This window comes from Lepus europaeus, chromosome 16 (genome assembly GCF_033115175.1).
Source record: "Lepus europaeus isolate LE1 chromosome 16, mLepTim1.pri, whole genome shotgun sequence".
Lineage (NCBI taxonomy): Eukaryota > Metazoa > Chordata > Mammalia > Lagomorpha > Leporidae > Lepus > Lepus europaeus.
The window spans coordinates 85,172,397-85,188,844 of NC_084842.1; the positions used below are offsets into that span (position 1 = coordinate 85,172,397).

Genomic DNA, 16,448 nt, shown 5'->3' on the forward strand with positions numbered 1-16,448 from the left:
TTTCTGTTATCTCATCCTGCACTGCAGAAAGCTGCCCCCTCTTGCCTGGAATGCATTCCCCACCATGCACAGGGAAGCATCACCACTCAAGTTGGGGGTGGGGGGCATAGTGAAAGCTTTGGAGAGATCCCATGGAATTGAGTTTGGATACTTCCTGATTCTGTGACCTTGAAAAGGTCATTTAACCTTAGTAGTATGTTTTCATCTCTATATCCTGAGGAGAAAGTGAGACCGTTAACATTTGCTGAATGCCTACTGTGTGCCAGGCATTAAGCACATATTGGCCATCGGTGATCATATTTCATGATGGTGACATCCATATGACACAGGTATAAACCCATTTTATAGAATGGCACAGTGAGCCATTTTTTATATATATATATACATATATATATATATATATAGGTTAATTATATATAAGAATTCGAGCTTGGATCTGTCTTATTGCAAAAGCTTCTTTGCGTTTCCATTATATTTACCACCTTTTCCTTGCTTAACAATTGCAAAATAAAAGAGAGCAGCCATATCCTGGCATTGTTGCAAGTCCTAGAAGAAATAATTTATATACAAGTGCTTACTGCCTGGCACGTAGTGGACGTACAGCAAGTAATCTCTTCCTCTCCATCCCTTTTGTTATATCCTATGAAATACTTGTGGCTGAGTGGTTTTTTTTTTTTTTTTAAGATTCATTTGTTTATTTGAAAGGCAGAGTTACAGAGAGGCAGAGGCAGAGAGAGAGAGAGAGAGAGAGAGAGAGAAGTCTTCCATCCGCTGGTTCACTCCCCCAAATGGCTCCAACGGCAAGAGCTGGGCCCATAAGCCAGGAGCTTGGAGCTTCTCCCGGGTCTCTCATGCATGTACAGAGGCCCAAGGACTTGGACCATCTTCCACTGCTTTCCCAGGCCACAAAGAGAGCTGGGTCTGAAGTGGAGCAGCTGGGACTTGAACCAATGCCCATATGTGATGCTGGCACTGCAGGTGGCAGCTTTACCCACTACGCCACGGTGCCAGCTCTGACTGAGTGGTTTATCATCACTGCTACTCTGGGAGAGATTCTTATGTGTGCGAGCAATGTCCCCATCTCCTGTGGAGGGGCTGTGAGGTGTGCTGCCATTAGAGGCATGGCAGACAACACTGTTGCTTGTATGTGAAATGTACCTTTTGTGAAATATTCTAGTTATCTCATTTTATCCATGAATATGTTCCAGTGGTGAGACTGAGAGCATATATTATAGTTAATTACACTTGAAATCTAGGTCATGATGTAAATTATGTAATGGGAAGACTTAAGGAGAAAATTAAAATATTTTTGAAGGGTTATTTCATAGCTTTCCTTCATTTTTAATTAAAATATTTTTAGATGCTCAGGTGATAATGTCCGATCACCACTAGAAATGCTGAGCTCGCCTTTTGACATCTGGTTTCTGCTTGATTCTCCAGGGGTGGAAGAGTCACGGCCTTTTGAGGCAGTCTTTTTTTTTTTTTTTTTTTTTTTTTTTTTTTTTTTTTTTTTTTAGACAAATAGCTGTTAGCTTTCTCTTTCTACTACATTGGAATCCTTTTCCAGTAAATTCCAGCTGTTTCCCTGACTGTCCACTACTACTGACAGGCTCTTTCATCAGAAAGAGTGATAGAACCTACTATGTGCTAGCTATTGTGCCAGGAGCAGGGGCAGAGGGAAATGAGACTACACACGGGGCTCAGGGACGCACATTTTCTTGGTGGAGAGACAGAAAGTAAACAACGTAAGATTTTGGCTAGCACATGAGAAATACAAAATGGGATGATGTAGAAAAAAATGACTAAAGGGGGGTGGGGTGCATTGTGCAGCAGGGAGAGTTGGCATTGAAATAAAATCTGAATGGCAGGAGAGAGGCAGCCCCAGAAAGCCTGGGGCACAGCATCCTGGGGACAGGGAGCTGCAAATGCCAAACCCCAGAGCTGGGATGAGCTTCGTGAGCTCAAAGGGACAGAAAGGCAAGGGAGTCAGTACCTTGGCTGGAAGGAGCAAGCTGAGGCAGAGGGTCAGGATGGTCCAGTTCTAGGAGTTTTGACTTAATTCTAGCGCAGAAGAAACTTCATCTGGACAATCCCGTGGACTTTTCCTTGGGTTCCCCATGCCTGGCACGTGGCTAACGTCTTCAAGTCGGGGCCTAAGGAAGCCTAGTGTCACTGATGGGGGAAGCACTCTTGTCTTTTAAATTCTTGAAACTCAGGATTTGTTTCATCACTTCAGTTCCCAGATAACAGTCTCCCTGATAAAGGGAAATAGATAGGTGATGGGGTTGCCCCTTGGGACCTATTGGCCCATGGCCAAAAGAGAGGATTCATTTTGTCCATCAGGCCAGTCTGGGCCTTCAAAGAAGCTCTCTGTCTCTTAGCAAAGAACTGGTGCCAGGTGTGAATGCTTTACCTGAGCCAAAGAATCAAACCAAGCAGCTAAGTTACCAAGAACCAGACACTCGCCTCGTGGTTAGGAATCGAACCATCGAGTCCAGTAATTAGTTGCCCACTAACTCCAGGCATTACCAAGTGTGAGAGAGATGGAGAGGAATCTGGCTTTGCCTATTCAGCCTGAATTTGAATCTTATCTCTGCCTCTCACTTTCTAGACAAATCACTTCACTTCTCAGAGCCTCACTTTCTTGTAGCCAAATTAGCTCTCTGGAGGACTTGCAGTGAGGGTTGCAAGGAGCCCTGTGGACAAAGTTGCCAGTCTCATTCGTGTTTAGTAGCAAGTGCGTCAGAAGGAGCTGTGATTGCTGCTTGTGCCAAGGGATGTGGCCTTGGCTGCAGGTTCAGTGAGCTTCCCGTGTCCACCCACTTGCCATCTCAGGGCTCCAATCTTTCTGAAGGTTCCATGAGCTCAGTATTATCTGGTTTGTTTCTTGATGTTGAAAATAATGAATTTATCTTCAGAGAGAATAATTTATTTGTGCTACCTGCAAGCTTAAACTTGCCTCCTTCGTCCTTTTCCTGCTCAGGAAGTTCCCTAATCTGTGAGTAGGAGTCTTGCTTTACAGAGTGGGCTGCACACACTTCAACAGCTTTTGGACTAAGAATCCCCACTGTGCTCAGTGCTCTCTGTCATTGGCCACATGTGGCCTTGCAATACAGTGCAAGGGTAAATATGTACACGTGGAATTTGGAGGACTCAGTATGGTGATTTTATGTTGGTGTGATAACATTTTGGCTTACATAAACTATATTATTTCTTTTTTAATGTGGCTCCCAGAAAAAGTAAATATGCATGTGTGGCTCATATTATGATTCTGTTGGACAACCCTGATACATATTATCCTCCTCGGTCTCATTGTAATCACTGTCTGTAAGTGATGCTATTACCATCCTACTGATGAGCAAACTGAGACGAACAGGGCAAGTCACTTTGAGATGAAAGCTAGGGCAGAACTCCCGACTCCAGGGCCTGCGTGATTCCTTTTCATGTCTTGACTGAACAGAAGGAACAAATGAGTTCGACCTTGTGCTGTGGGTACTCTGAGCCAGTGGCTTTAAGAGTTGGTGGCCTGCGAGCTGTCACTGCTGGGTAGGCATTGCAGGGACTTCCTTCCTCAGGACCCCGACAACATTGTTATTTTACGTTAAGACTCCTGACTTGGGAAAGAGCAAAAATAGCAATCATACTGCATAACCGGCATTCTGGAATCAAAGCCCCAGGCTGAGGTACCAAGATTTTCTCTGTGACCTTGGATGAGTTATTTTGGGATTTCCTCACCTATAAAATAGAAGCCAAAGACTAAATGATTCCGTTCTGTGCTGATGCTCATAACTCCATCATCAAGATTAAGCTGGAGGAGGGGGCAGGTGTTTGGCCTGAGTGGTTAGGATGCCAGTTGAGATGTTCATGTCTCATATCAGAGTGTCTGAGTGCGTCCCTGAATCAGCTTCTGACTCCGGCTTCCTGCTAATGTGGACCTTGGGAGGCAGCAGTGATGGCTCCCTGCCATCCACATGGGAAACCTGGCTTCAGTTCCCAGCCACTGGCTTCAACCTGGCTCCACCTTGGCTACTGCTGCCATTGGGGAAGTGAACCAGCAGATGTGAGCTCTGTTTGTCGGTTTCTCGAATAAATTGAAAAAAAAAAAAAAAAAGATCAACATGACCCAGATGACTGGCTTATAGGGTACCTGAGCTTGGATATCTTCCCTTTTCTGAAGATGTTACTAAAAATATTACCAAAATATCATAGGAGGAAGTTGGCTCCAAATAGGCACTATGTGACTATAATACACTATAATTTACATATAAATTCACACCCATATATAAACACATGTGTAACTGCATTCTTGTTTATATGCATATACATAAACATAATCATCTATGTACACAAGAGCACTTCAAAAAGTTGGTGTAAAGTGGATTCAGAGTTTAATTTACTAGACCTTGCATAGTTTTTTTTTTTTATAACACTCATTTTCCATGAACTTTTTACAGACTTGTAAATGTGGCATTCACGTATACATAGGTGATTTTATTTCATGAGATTCAAATATTTTTGGAACAAAAGGCCTGAACGTAAGCAAATACATTTTTCGAAAGTATTAAAGTGGGAACAGGAGATTTTTTTTTTTTTTTTAATTTTTGACAGGCAGAGTGGACAGTGAGAGAGAGAGAGAGACAGAGAGAAAGGTCTGCCTTTTGCCGTTGGTTCACCCTCCAATGGCCGCCGCGGTAGCGCGCTGCGGCCAGCGCACCGCGCTGTTCCGATGGCAGGAGCCAGGTGCTTCTCCTGGTCTCCCATGGGGTGCAGGGCCCAAGCACTTGGGCCATCCTCCACTGCACTCCCTGGCCACAGCAGAGAGCTGGCCTGGAAGAGGGGCAACCGGGACAGGATCGGTGCCCCGACTGGGACTAGAACCCGGTGTGCCGGCGCCGCAAGGCGGAGGATTAGCCTAGTGAGCCGCGGCGCCGGCGAGAGTTTAAAACTACTAACTGCCCAGTTTCTCTTTTGTAAAGCACATGGTATATTTAGTGTTCTCTCTGTGTGTGCTGGTAACTCCCCTTGAGGAAGCAATCTCAGATGTGCGCTGTGCTAACCGGGATGCTACATATCAAGGTGGAAAGAGCAGACAGGAAGGTGAATTTCAGACCTGGCCTCTGTTTCTAGTGCTTAGCTGTGGAACACTCCCACCTCATTTCCTGGGTGTGAATACAGACCTGTAAGATGGAAGGAGCTGTGCCCACCCCATGAGCACGGTAGTCAGACCACCCCTTACTTCAAACCCCTCACTCCCTGCCACACATTAACACACACACACAGAGGGCACATACACACAGAGGGCACACACAGAGGGCACACACAGAGGGCACACACACAGAGGGCACACACACACAGAGGGCACACACACAGTCGCACACACACAGAGGGCACACACAGAGGGCACACACACAGAGGGCACACACACACAGAGGGCGCACACACATAGTGGGCACACACACAGAGGGCACACACACAGCAGGCACACACAGAGGGCACACACACACAGATGGCACATACACACAGAGGGCACACACACAGAGGGCACACACAGAGGGCTCACACACAGAGGGCACACGCAGAGGGCACACACAGAGGGCACACACACAGAGGGCACATACACACACAGCAGGCACACAGACAGCAGGCACACAGAGGGCACACACACACAGAGGGCACACACACAGAGGGCACATACACAGTGGCACACGCACAGCAGGCACACACACAGAGGGCACACACACAGAGGGCACACACACAGAAGGCACATATACACACAGTGGCATACACACACAGAGGGCACATACACACACAGCAGGCACACACAGCAGGCACGCACAGAGGGCACACACACACAGAGGGCACACACACAGAGGGCACATACACACACACAGAGGGCACATACACAGTGGCACACGCACAGCAGGCACACACACAGAGGGCACACACACAGAGGGCACACACAGAGGGCACACACACAGAAGGCACATATACACACAGTGGCATACACACACAGAGGGCACATACACACACAGCAGGCACACACACAGCAGGCACACACAGAGGGCACACACAGAGGGCACATACACACACAGAGGGCACATACACAGTGGCACACGCACAGCAGGCACACACACAGAGGGCACACACACAGAGGGCACACACACAGCAGGCACACACAGAGGGCGCACACACACAGTGGGCACATACACACACCCTAAAATTGTACCAGGCAATCATGACAGGTCCATTGGGTTAACCATGTGGGTAATTGAAAAGCAAATGAAGTTTGACTGAAACATACTGAAACTTTCAGTTGACTAAAGCAAATGGGCCATTAAATTGAGCTCATATGATCAGTAGAACCAATCTTAAACTTCCTTGTACTTGGCAATCTCCCCCTAAGCATTTTTCCCCTAAGGAGTTACATCATTGGTCTCTGAGGTCCCTTCTTCGGTTTTTGTAGTTCTCTAACAACTTCTCTGTGCTTGTTCTTCAGTATACACTTTTCAAAGCAGATTGCACAGTGTCTACAGGGTTAGAGCCACTGGTTTCATCATAAAGATGGAAGCCCTGAGCAACCCTCTTCTGAGCTTGCCTGTGTCCCTTCCTGAGCATGTACTTTTGCTTTTGTGTAAATAAATCTTACTTCTTTGCTGACCTTTATCTACATCTCCTCTTTGAATTCCTTCTTGCCAGGGAGAAAAGAACCTGGACCAAGCCTAGCCAGGAGCCACCCCACAATACCAGGTGGGTGGCAGGAACCCAATCATTTGCTAATTTGCCCCTGATGTCCTGGAGGAAGCTGACATGTGGAGTGGAGCTGGCATTCAAATTCAGGCACGTTGATATGGGATGTGGGCATCCAAGTGGCACCTCCACTGATAAGCCAAATACCTGCCCCTGCTATCCCTCTTAAATGTACTTAAACATTTAATATGGACTAAGTGAGTCTCCTTTTTCAAGGCAATGAAGAAAGACTAAGAATAAAAAAAGGGAACCTTAGATTTTGTTGCTTATGTCTTCTTTATCAATTTTAAACTAATGAACTGATTTTTTTTTTAACAGGCAGAGTGGATAGTAAGAGAGAGAGACAGAGAGAAAGGTCTTCCTTTTTGCTGTTGGTTCACCCTCCAATGGCTGCTGTGGCCAGCGCATCGCACTGATCCGAAGCCAGGAGCCAGGTACTTATCCTGGTCTCCCATGCAGGTGCAGGGCCCAAGGACTTGGGCCATCCTCCACTGCCTTCCCGGGCCATAGCAGAGAGCTGGACTGGAAGAAGGGCAACCGGGATAGAATCCGGCGCCCCAACCGGGACTAGAACCCGGTGTGCTGGCGCCGCAAGGCGGAGGAGGATTAGCCTGTTAAGCCATGGCGCCGGCCATGAACTGATTTTTAAACCTGCTATAAAGATGACAGGTCCTACCAATGGAGAGTTTCTTTTCTTTTCTTTTTTTTTGGAGGTGGCTTGTAAAACCTGCAGTGCCCAAGTTGAGTCTATCTCTAACCCATTACTTAATATATTTACGCAGGAATGGAAGTGGGAGCCTCCAATCTCCTCTTCCTGGGACACAAGTAGTTGTGTATCATGCATGAGAACATGAACCATGACTTGTCCATCTGTGGGAACTGCATAGCATTCAGGCCAGCAGTTCTCGTGTCCATGAAGAGCTTTATTGCTTAGACGTGATACATCTCATGGGTAATGAGAATTGTGGGAGAAGGGAGGCAGTTTGTGGAAAGGGATCGTTATACTTAGAGTTTTTAATTTGGGCTCCAATTTGGAAGTGGATTAAATTTCTATGTCCTTAGACAAGACTTGCATCTATAAAATGGTGGTGATAGGTATCCTGCCTTGTGGCCCTGTCCTGCAGTGTTGTGGTGACAATCACAACTTGATAAATAGCAGAGCTTTGTGAAAAGGAAGGCTTTTTGCTCTTTCTAGTAAGCTCATGTACTTATCCCTTTAGGCCTGCTTCAAACACTCCCTTTACTACGAAGAAATCCTCATTTGCTCCAATGAAAGGAATGAGCATTTACTCCTCCTAAAAGTGCTCATTACATGTGCGCCCTGATGCTTGTGGTCAGGTTGACAAATTCGTGTCACAATGCAAACCAGCACACAACTTAGTGGCCTAAAAGCACAACGGTGCATTAGCGAGAGGTGACGTGGAAGAGGTGACAAGTCCTCTTGACATCAGGCTGGGGACAGGGGCAGTGTCATCCATCCACATGCCATTGGCCAAGCCCAAATCGATACTAAAGTGCTTCCTTACTGGCAATGAGGCCATGGATGCAGAGTGAAGAATTGGAACTAACCATTTACTCTTCTGTACAGGTTCTTCTGCCCCACTAGATTAGGTGCCTCTGGGGGGCGAGCAGGAAGGGCAGAAACGCCTGGTTGTCTATCACCAGGGTCTGACAGGGTGGCTATCCCACAGAGTCTCCTGAGATCCAAAGGACCTGACGATGGTGTGTGGTTTCCTTTAGCATTGGTTGTCAAGCTAGGACTGGTGGGCCAAATTTCAGTTATTTACTTTTTGTGCAGCCAGCAAGAAAGGAGCATTTTAATGACAAATGAAAATTACATGAAAGTTGCATCTCAGTGGCCCTACATCAAGTTTTCCTGGAATGCGACCACACCCTTCCTTTGGGTATTGTGTATGGCTGCTTTAGATCTACAGCAGCTTAGTTGGCACTGGAGTTGCCATAGAGACCGCATGTCTCCTGAAGCCTAAAATATTTACTCTCTAGCCCTCTACGGAGTGTTTGCCACCCCCTGCCTTTAGGATAAAGAAACCAAGGGTGGCAACAGAGTGGTGAACGCAATGCCCAAGCCTGCACCTGTCGGTTGGGTTACCTCTGTGTTTATATTGGGCTAATATTTCCTCCTTTGTTCCCTAGTAATTGGCGGTCCGCATCGCCCATGTCCCACTGATCGGAGGCCACACCCTCTCTGCACGCTTCATGACCCAGTGGCACTCGGCCCAGTGAAGCCACCGTGGTGTCCAGCATGGCCGCGCTGCTCCTGGGCGCGGTGCTGCTGGTGGCCCAGCCCCAGCTAGTGCCTTCCCGCCCCGCAGCCCCCGGAGCCGAGCGGGGCCAGCAGGAGCTGGTGCGGAATGCGGGCACAGTCCAGGGCGACATGGGGGACCGTGCGGCCCCCAACGGCTCCGTGCAGCAGCTGCCGCGGACCATCATCATCGGCGTGCGCAAAGGCGGCACGCGCGCGCTGCTGGAGATGCTCAGCCTGCACCCCGACGTGGCGGCCGCCGAGAACGAGGTGCACTTCTTCGACTGGGAGGAGCATTACAGCCACGGCCTGGGCTGGTATCTCAGCCAGATGCCCTACTCCTCGCCACACCAGCTCACCGTGGAGAAGACGCCCGCCTACTTCACGTCGCCCAAAGTGCCTGAGAGGGTCCACAGCATGGACCCGTCCATCCGGCTGCTGCTCATCCTGCGGGACCCGTCGGAGCGCGTGCTGTCTGACTACACCCAAGTGTTCTACAACCACTTGCAGAAGCGCAAGCCCTACCCGACCATCGAGGAGTTCTTGGTGCGGGACGGCCGGCTCAACGTGGACTACAAGGCGCTCAACCGCAGCCTGTACCACGTGCACATGCAGAACTGGCTGCGCTTCTTCCCGCTGCGCCACATCCACATTGTGGACGGCGACCGCCTCATCAGGGACCCCTTCCCCGAGATCCAGAAGGTGGAGAGGTTCCTGCAGCTGTCGCCGCAGATCAACGCCTCGAACTTCTACTTCAACAAAACCAAGGGCTTCTACTGCCTGCGGGATGGCGGCCGAGACCGCTGCTTGCACGAGTCCAAGGGGCGGGCTCACCCCCAGGTGGATCCCAAGCTGCTCAGCAAACTGTACGAATATTTTCACGAGCCAAATAAGAAATTCTTCGAGCTCGTGGGCAGAACATTTGACTGGCACTGATCTGCAGTAAGCTTAGGCCCTGGACCTTTGCTATCGTCAGTTCGGGTGTACATCGGGGGGAGGGGAGAATTTTAAAAGGGCATTTAAGCTATAATTTATTTGTAAAATCCATAAATTACTTCTGTACAGTATTAGATTCACAATTGCCATATCTATATATATATATACTAGTTATATTTTTCTACTTGTTAAATGGAGGGCATTTTGTATTGTTTTTCATGGTTGTTAACATTGTGTAATATGTCTCTATATGAAGGAACTAAACTATTTCACTGCAAAAAAAAGAGAAAAAATAGATTTTTCTGGAGACGCTGTCTTTTTTTAAATATAACTGACTTGCCCCCAACTCAAAATAGCTGTCTGTGTTGCACTCATTGCAGAATCTATATTCATTTGTTACTTTAAAAAGTAAGGTTTCATGGCTACTAAGATTGTCTCTCCTCCCCTTTCCTTTCTGCTTTGCTCTTTTTAATTATTAATGTCTCACTGTGGTCATCAGATTTACTTTTTGCTTGCATTGTAAGATGTATCTTCACCGAGTTTTCCTATTATTCATGGAGGTTGCATTGTCACCCATGCCTGACTGCAGCAGGTACCCCCTGCATGTGGCTTTTCATCCCAAGTAAGCCCAGTATGGGAAAAGTCAAGTTAAGAATGGAGACGCCGTTAATAACCTGCAAGAGCTCCCCTGCAACCCATCTTTGCAGTCAGGAATATTTGCAGATACTTCTGATCTCAGCAATCAGCAAACCACTAGTAAAGGGGATTATACCCTTGGCCTTCACAGTGTCTGGGGCTGTGTGCTCTGCTCCCTGTTGACAGCTTCTGGCAAGCCACTTAGAATGGACGACAGAAATTGCAAAATCTCTGTGCTGTGAAAAACTGAATGAAGTGGTAGTCCTTGCTTAGTTTGGAAGCCTGTGTTTATTTCCTGAAAGATCAACGTACATTTATAGACAGATACACCCCATGCATGGGAACATAAATGTGTGAATGTTTCAAAATCAACTCCAAGCTTGGAATCCTGGCTATGGAAGAAAATGTAAACTCTCAAGAATTGAATTAAAAATGTGAAAAGGGCCTAGTTGAGCATAGCATAGAAGGAAACCTTACACCTGCCCCCAGAGGCAAGAGGCCCTGTTTGAACTGGAGACAGTCACATAAGCTCATTGGATTGTCAGTTTTCTCATGCATTCTTCATTTGGTCAGCCTTGGACAGAATTAATAGGTTAGATTTTTTTTTCCTTATGGAAGTTAAAGAGAAAATACAATAAGCAAAATAAACTTGGTTCCTGACATGCTATACACTTCTGAATGAGGGGAGGATGGACATTATTGATTGTCTGCTTTGCTAAAATTTCTCCAAGCAGTCCCAGGTTGGAGGAATTATTAGGGCAAGTTCCAAGAGGGAGGAATAGGCTTGGAGAACATGGGACTTTGCCCAAGATCAGAAGGACTATAAGCCAGGCCCTGGAATCCACTTATAACCAAAACACAGATATTTGTTTTGAAAAGCTCAGAAACATTGACTTGAGCTGACTTTCCTCCCCTGGTACCAAAAGTCGTCATCCTAGGAGGTGTGATTGAGCCAGAGGAAGGGCAAGAAGGAGCTGTTATTTTGTTAGTAGTATTATCAGGGAAGTGAGTCATCCTGGTTCTGCTTCAGCTACTCAGTCTGATCTGACCTTAACATGGCCCATGCCCCACCCCTGGCCATGGATGGACAACAGAGAGTACTGAGTCCTCTTCAGAACCCAGTGAGGTTTTCATTAAACCACCATCTCCCCAGAGGGCATAGCAGAAACATTTATAGCAGGGTTCCCACCGACATGGTGTTTTTGCAGTGTGCAGAGTGCCTTCCTCTACCCCACATCCCTGGATCTTGATTTTTATCTCAGTCTTTGAAGAGCTGAAGAAATGAGGGGACCCAGAAAAGCAAAATCAGGTTTGAAGGCTGCTCAGGAACCTGTTGACTGTGCAGAAATTCTGATGACAGTGTCTGAGTCTCAAGGTGGGCTCTTTGCAAACTTCCTGTGCATATCTGTGTCCTATGGGAGGTGGTATGGCTGAACCCTGGTCTGTCGGGGCAAGGGATGTTGAGTAGGAATAGGGGAAGACAGAACCAGCACGTGATTGAGCTACTCAGAGTGGCAGAGTTGGGTTGCTGGGTATAAAGGAGTCAGATGTCTAATCAATTTCTGGTATGACTGTAGCTCATCACTGGAAGGTACAGGATGAAAAACCATTGCATCGGTTCCAGCCCAGGTGTTCAGATATCTGAGCACTGATATTAGGAGGAGGCCCTCCAAGTAGTCAGGGATCCTGGTCCCTCATAAACATGCCTTATGCCAATTATATTAACAAAGAGACAGTGGCCAGCTCGGACAAATGAGGCTCCTGCCCAGCCTACCTAGGGGAGGGCAGGGGCATCCTGGGCCTCCACAGGGGGTCCTTCCAGAAAGGCAACTGAGAATTCTGAAAGGAAAGCCTCAACTATGGAATTTGGAGATTGTTCCTGACCTGGTGCTTCTGCCCCTTTCTCCGGGAATGAGCTAGTGCTGAAATCCTGCTAACATGGTTTGCTTATCAGCTCAAAGCTCCAAAACTGACTAATCTAGGAAAAATGATGATGCACCTCTGAGCAGAGGGTACCTTACTCCTTCCATCCAGGGAGACTGTTACTCAGCTGTGGGAACATACAGGGCAGAAAAGACCACAGCCCAGTGTGCCTGCTGCTTGCAGTGGTAGGGTCAGAGGTTAGCATTAGGCACTAAAATTTTATTTTTCCTTCAAGCCACTGCTCTGTGCTCAGCATGGTATTAATTCCTCAGAATAAAAAAGAAATAAAATGCAGTGACTAATAGCCATTAACTATTTTGGGTTTTAATAAACAAAGAGGGGCCAAGAGAGCAAGAGAAATGGTATTGAGCTATTTACAGCCTGGAAGGGCAATGTATTTCATGGCTTGACAGTTAATTCAGTAACAGCCCTCGGGAAACTCAACTAGCCCCATTATAGAGAAAACTGAAGTAGAAGAAATTATCTACCTGCAAGTCATGTTTTCAGGAGAAATAAAGGAGTATGTTCACTCTAAGGGAATAGTCATCCAACAATGGGACGTGTTGACACTGGGTATTGAAAACGTGATGGGAGAGTAGTGAAAGATGAAAAATCTTCCCAGAGATCACAGGCATGACAGAGCTGTGACCCAGGCCACTTGACATCAGACCACAAGGGCCCTGAAGTCTTATAGGAAGGTGCCATGGAGTAATTGCCATGGGAGCATGGAAGGCAGTGATGTCACTAGACATTCTGCAAAAAGAAAGCTTGAGGATTCAAGCCATTGCTATGGGTGGGGAAGAAGGAGGGGAGAGACAGGCAAGTGACTTGTCTAGTGGGCAACAAAATGGGTTGAACACAATGAGTAGGCAAGACTCTTAGACCCTTGTGGCCTTGGTGACTGCTGTCCAAGGCTGAGGTCCTGAAAGCTCACTTAGCAAGCACTCATGTGTCTCTGGCTCCTGTGCAGATGTGCCTGTTGCATAAAAACAACTACCATGTATTGTACACCTGCTGTGTGCTTGGTATTTTAAGTATGTTGCTTCTAACCCACGTAATTCTGAGAAGGAAAATGTGTGCTAACGCAAGATGAAAGAGTCTGCCCAGGTGACAGAGCTATTGCTTATTACAACTGGAATTTTGTCTCCAGTACCCTTGTTTGGCTACTTTTCATCCCATCATATGGGGAAGGGGAAGAAGCAAAGCAGGAGTGTCTTTTAGGCAAAGTCTGTAAGGGAAAGTATAAGCACTAGGATATGAGGTTGGCTGCGGAGGGGCTGTTAAGATCACCTTCAAGCAAGACCATGCTGGGAATTGATGTCACAGGGACAAGATAAAATATGCTACTTGCTGGCACAAGCCCATTTGGGAACTTCAGTTACAGGCCAGAACAAAACTCTCCAAATGTCAAACCAGGAGAGGAACAAAGACCAAGAGTAATCGCCATCTGATTCACTTGCTTGGCTAAAATATTTTGATGTAGGTAACAGCCTTGGTGCTTTAGTTCACTCTGATGTCCAGACCTTTACTCCCTGTTTCTCAAATTCCCATTTGGGCAAAAGGAGAGAAAAGGAAATTAGAGCCAGGAGACTGAAGTGTGAAGCCTGGACCTACCAATCATGATCCATGTGGCCTTAGCTTCAAATTTCCAGGACCTCAATTTATTTCTTGGTAGAAAAATGAGTTGATATTTACTTCACTCTGTTTAGGGGGACAGGTCAATGGCATAAATAGGAGAAAATTATAAACTCAGTGAGTATGTGGCATAGTGATTCAGAGCATTTATGATATGCAAGACTGGTTTGGATCAGTCAGCAGGCACAGTTGTAGTGTGGCTGCAATGGCTCACCCTTTAGTGTTTTCTGGAGGAATCCCTTCCATTAGCAAGAGCTGGCTTTCCTGGAGGTGCCAGGGAAGTAGGCCCAGCATGCTTCCTGGCTTTCCTGGGGGCAGTAGGTAACTAGGGGTTAACTGATGTGGGAATGGTGTACAGATAGTGGACAACGTACTTGTCTCTTGCAGAACAACCTGTAGTACATCCTATGCTCAGAGCCCCTCATGAGAGCAGACGGAGGCTAGACTTCTCCTAAACCAAACTCTTGCTTGATTCTTCCTCTGCTTTGTCCTTGTGCCTTGTGTCTTACCCATTTCTTCTGTAATTGCTCTCCTAGTAACTGGCCTGCCCAAGAATACAGGCCCTCCATCTCAGCCATTACTTCTACGCCATCTAATCTAAGATAGTAGCCCACGTGCATGTCTTATTCTGTCTATTTTTTAATGGATAATATGACCAACTCAGAGGGTATGGTAATTCTTGCAATTAAATGAGAGGCTGTGGGGAATGCGTTATTTTATTGGCTGGCACATACAAGTCTTAAATATGACAGTATATAAAAAGTGTTACCAAGTAATAGGCTCTTTTTTGGCTTATCGGATTATCAGCATATTAATAATGTTATAATAATATCAAACTTAAACTTCACCTGCATGAAAGCTTTCTGCATCCTACAAATATGCATGCATTGCTCCATGTTAATTACATTACAGGATATTATATCTCTGTTTTTTGGTAAGTGTTCCACTTAGAACCAGTACATGGATGCCTCCTCCTCTTAATTGCAGGGACCAGCACGACACCTCACACGATGCATAGCTTGTTGTGGGTGGAAGCACTTGCACGTGGATGCAATGATAATTCTAGTCTAGTTGTCAGTCTGATATAAAAATCCTCTCTGCACATCCCAGCCTTGTGATCTGGCCTTCCTCCTGGGAGTGCCCACAGGCACTTTCAAGCAGGTTGCAATATGCTTTTTTAATCCTCACAGATTCTCCAACCTCCATATGTTTTTTCATCATCATATGCCAGCAAATAATATAATACATGACATGGGAGTTGCAAATATTTATTAACCCAGCAAATCATCTGACAAACTTTTTTGACTCTTCCATCGTATCTGTTTTCTTGAGTATTACACCAATGACAATTTAGTGTTTTTCAAGTCAATGCATTACAAATTGGCTACTGAAACTCATATTCTCTGCACCCAAACCTATATTTCACTAATTTTGTCTCATGGATCTGAGTTCTAATATATTGTATAATGAAGAAGAAGAAGTCTAAAGTCACTTTTTCCTATTGGCCTCCTATGAAAAACCCTGGCTCTGGATTCTGAAGACCTGAACTTAGAGGTTTAATTCAGTCTTTTTCATAGATATGTGGCATTGGACAATTTCCTGAACTTCTCTGAATTTCTGGTTCGCTTCTGTAAAACTTGTAAGAGAAGTTTTCTTCTTCACAGTTATTCCACTAGTAGAACACAGATATTTGATAATGTACAAATGTAAGAGACTACGATGACATAAACACATTTCTAATAACAAAAAATATCTTCCTCTGACTTCGAGTAAGCCCTTGTGGCTGGTGTCATCTTCAATGGAGGGTAAAGGAGTGATATCTGAATACTTGCTGAAAGGAAATTTGAATATATTTTACCACTCCATCTCCACATCAATCTAGACGACGAGTATTATTACTAACCTCATTTTATGAATGGGCAGCCAAAGCAGGGAGATTCAAGTAATTTTCCCAAGGTCACATGGTAAGTAAATGGTAGGGCCATATTTCTTCCCTGAGCAGTCTCTTGATAGCTAGTATACCTAACCTACAGGCTACACTGCCTTTCAAAGGGAACACCTTCTCCAACACGTCTGCTCAGGGAGGGAGCTCACACACAATGAAGGCAGAAACACGAATAAGGAAACTTATACAAATACAGCAAAAACGCAGTAAGCCACAACCTGGGATGCCCGCATCCTCTGTCAGAATGCTGGTTCCAGTCCTTGCTCCTCCACTTTAGGTCCAAATTCCTGTCAATGTATCATAGGAGGCAGTGCATAATGCCTCAAATTTCTTGAACCCTTGTCACCCACATGGAAGAACCAG

The 16,448-nt window shown here is 46.1% G+C and overlaps 1 protein-coding gene across 2 annotated transcripts in view; it reads left to right on the forward strand.

The window, feature by feature from the left end:
• Positions 1-10,070, forward strand: part of HS3ST1 (heparan sulfate-glucosamine 3-sulfotransferase 1) — a 35,226-nt gene extending 25,156 nt beyond the window's left edge. Inside the window, exons 2-3 of one of the 2 annotated variants that reach the window (XM_062213463.1) lie at positions 6,697-6,747; positions 8,902-10,070. In XM_062213463.1, the coding sequence (XP_062069447.1) occupies positions 9,011-9,946 (936 nt within the window). In that variant the 5' untranslated portion in view covers positions 6,697-6,747; positions 8,902-9,010 and the 3' untranslated portion in view covers positions 9,947-10,070. The remainder of the gene's footprint in view (positions 1-6,696; positions 6,748-8,901) is intronic. The other variant, XM_062213464.1, reaches the window with a different exon arrangement.
• The last annotated feature ends 6,378 nt before the right edge of the window (positions 10,071-16,448 follow it).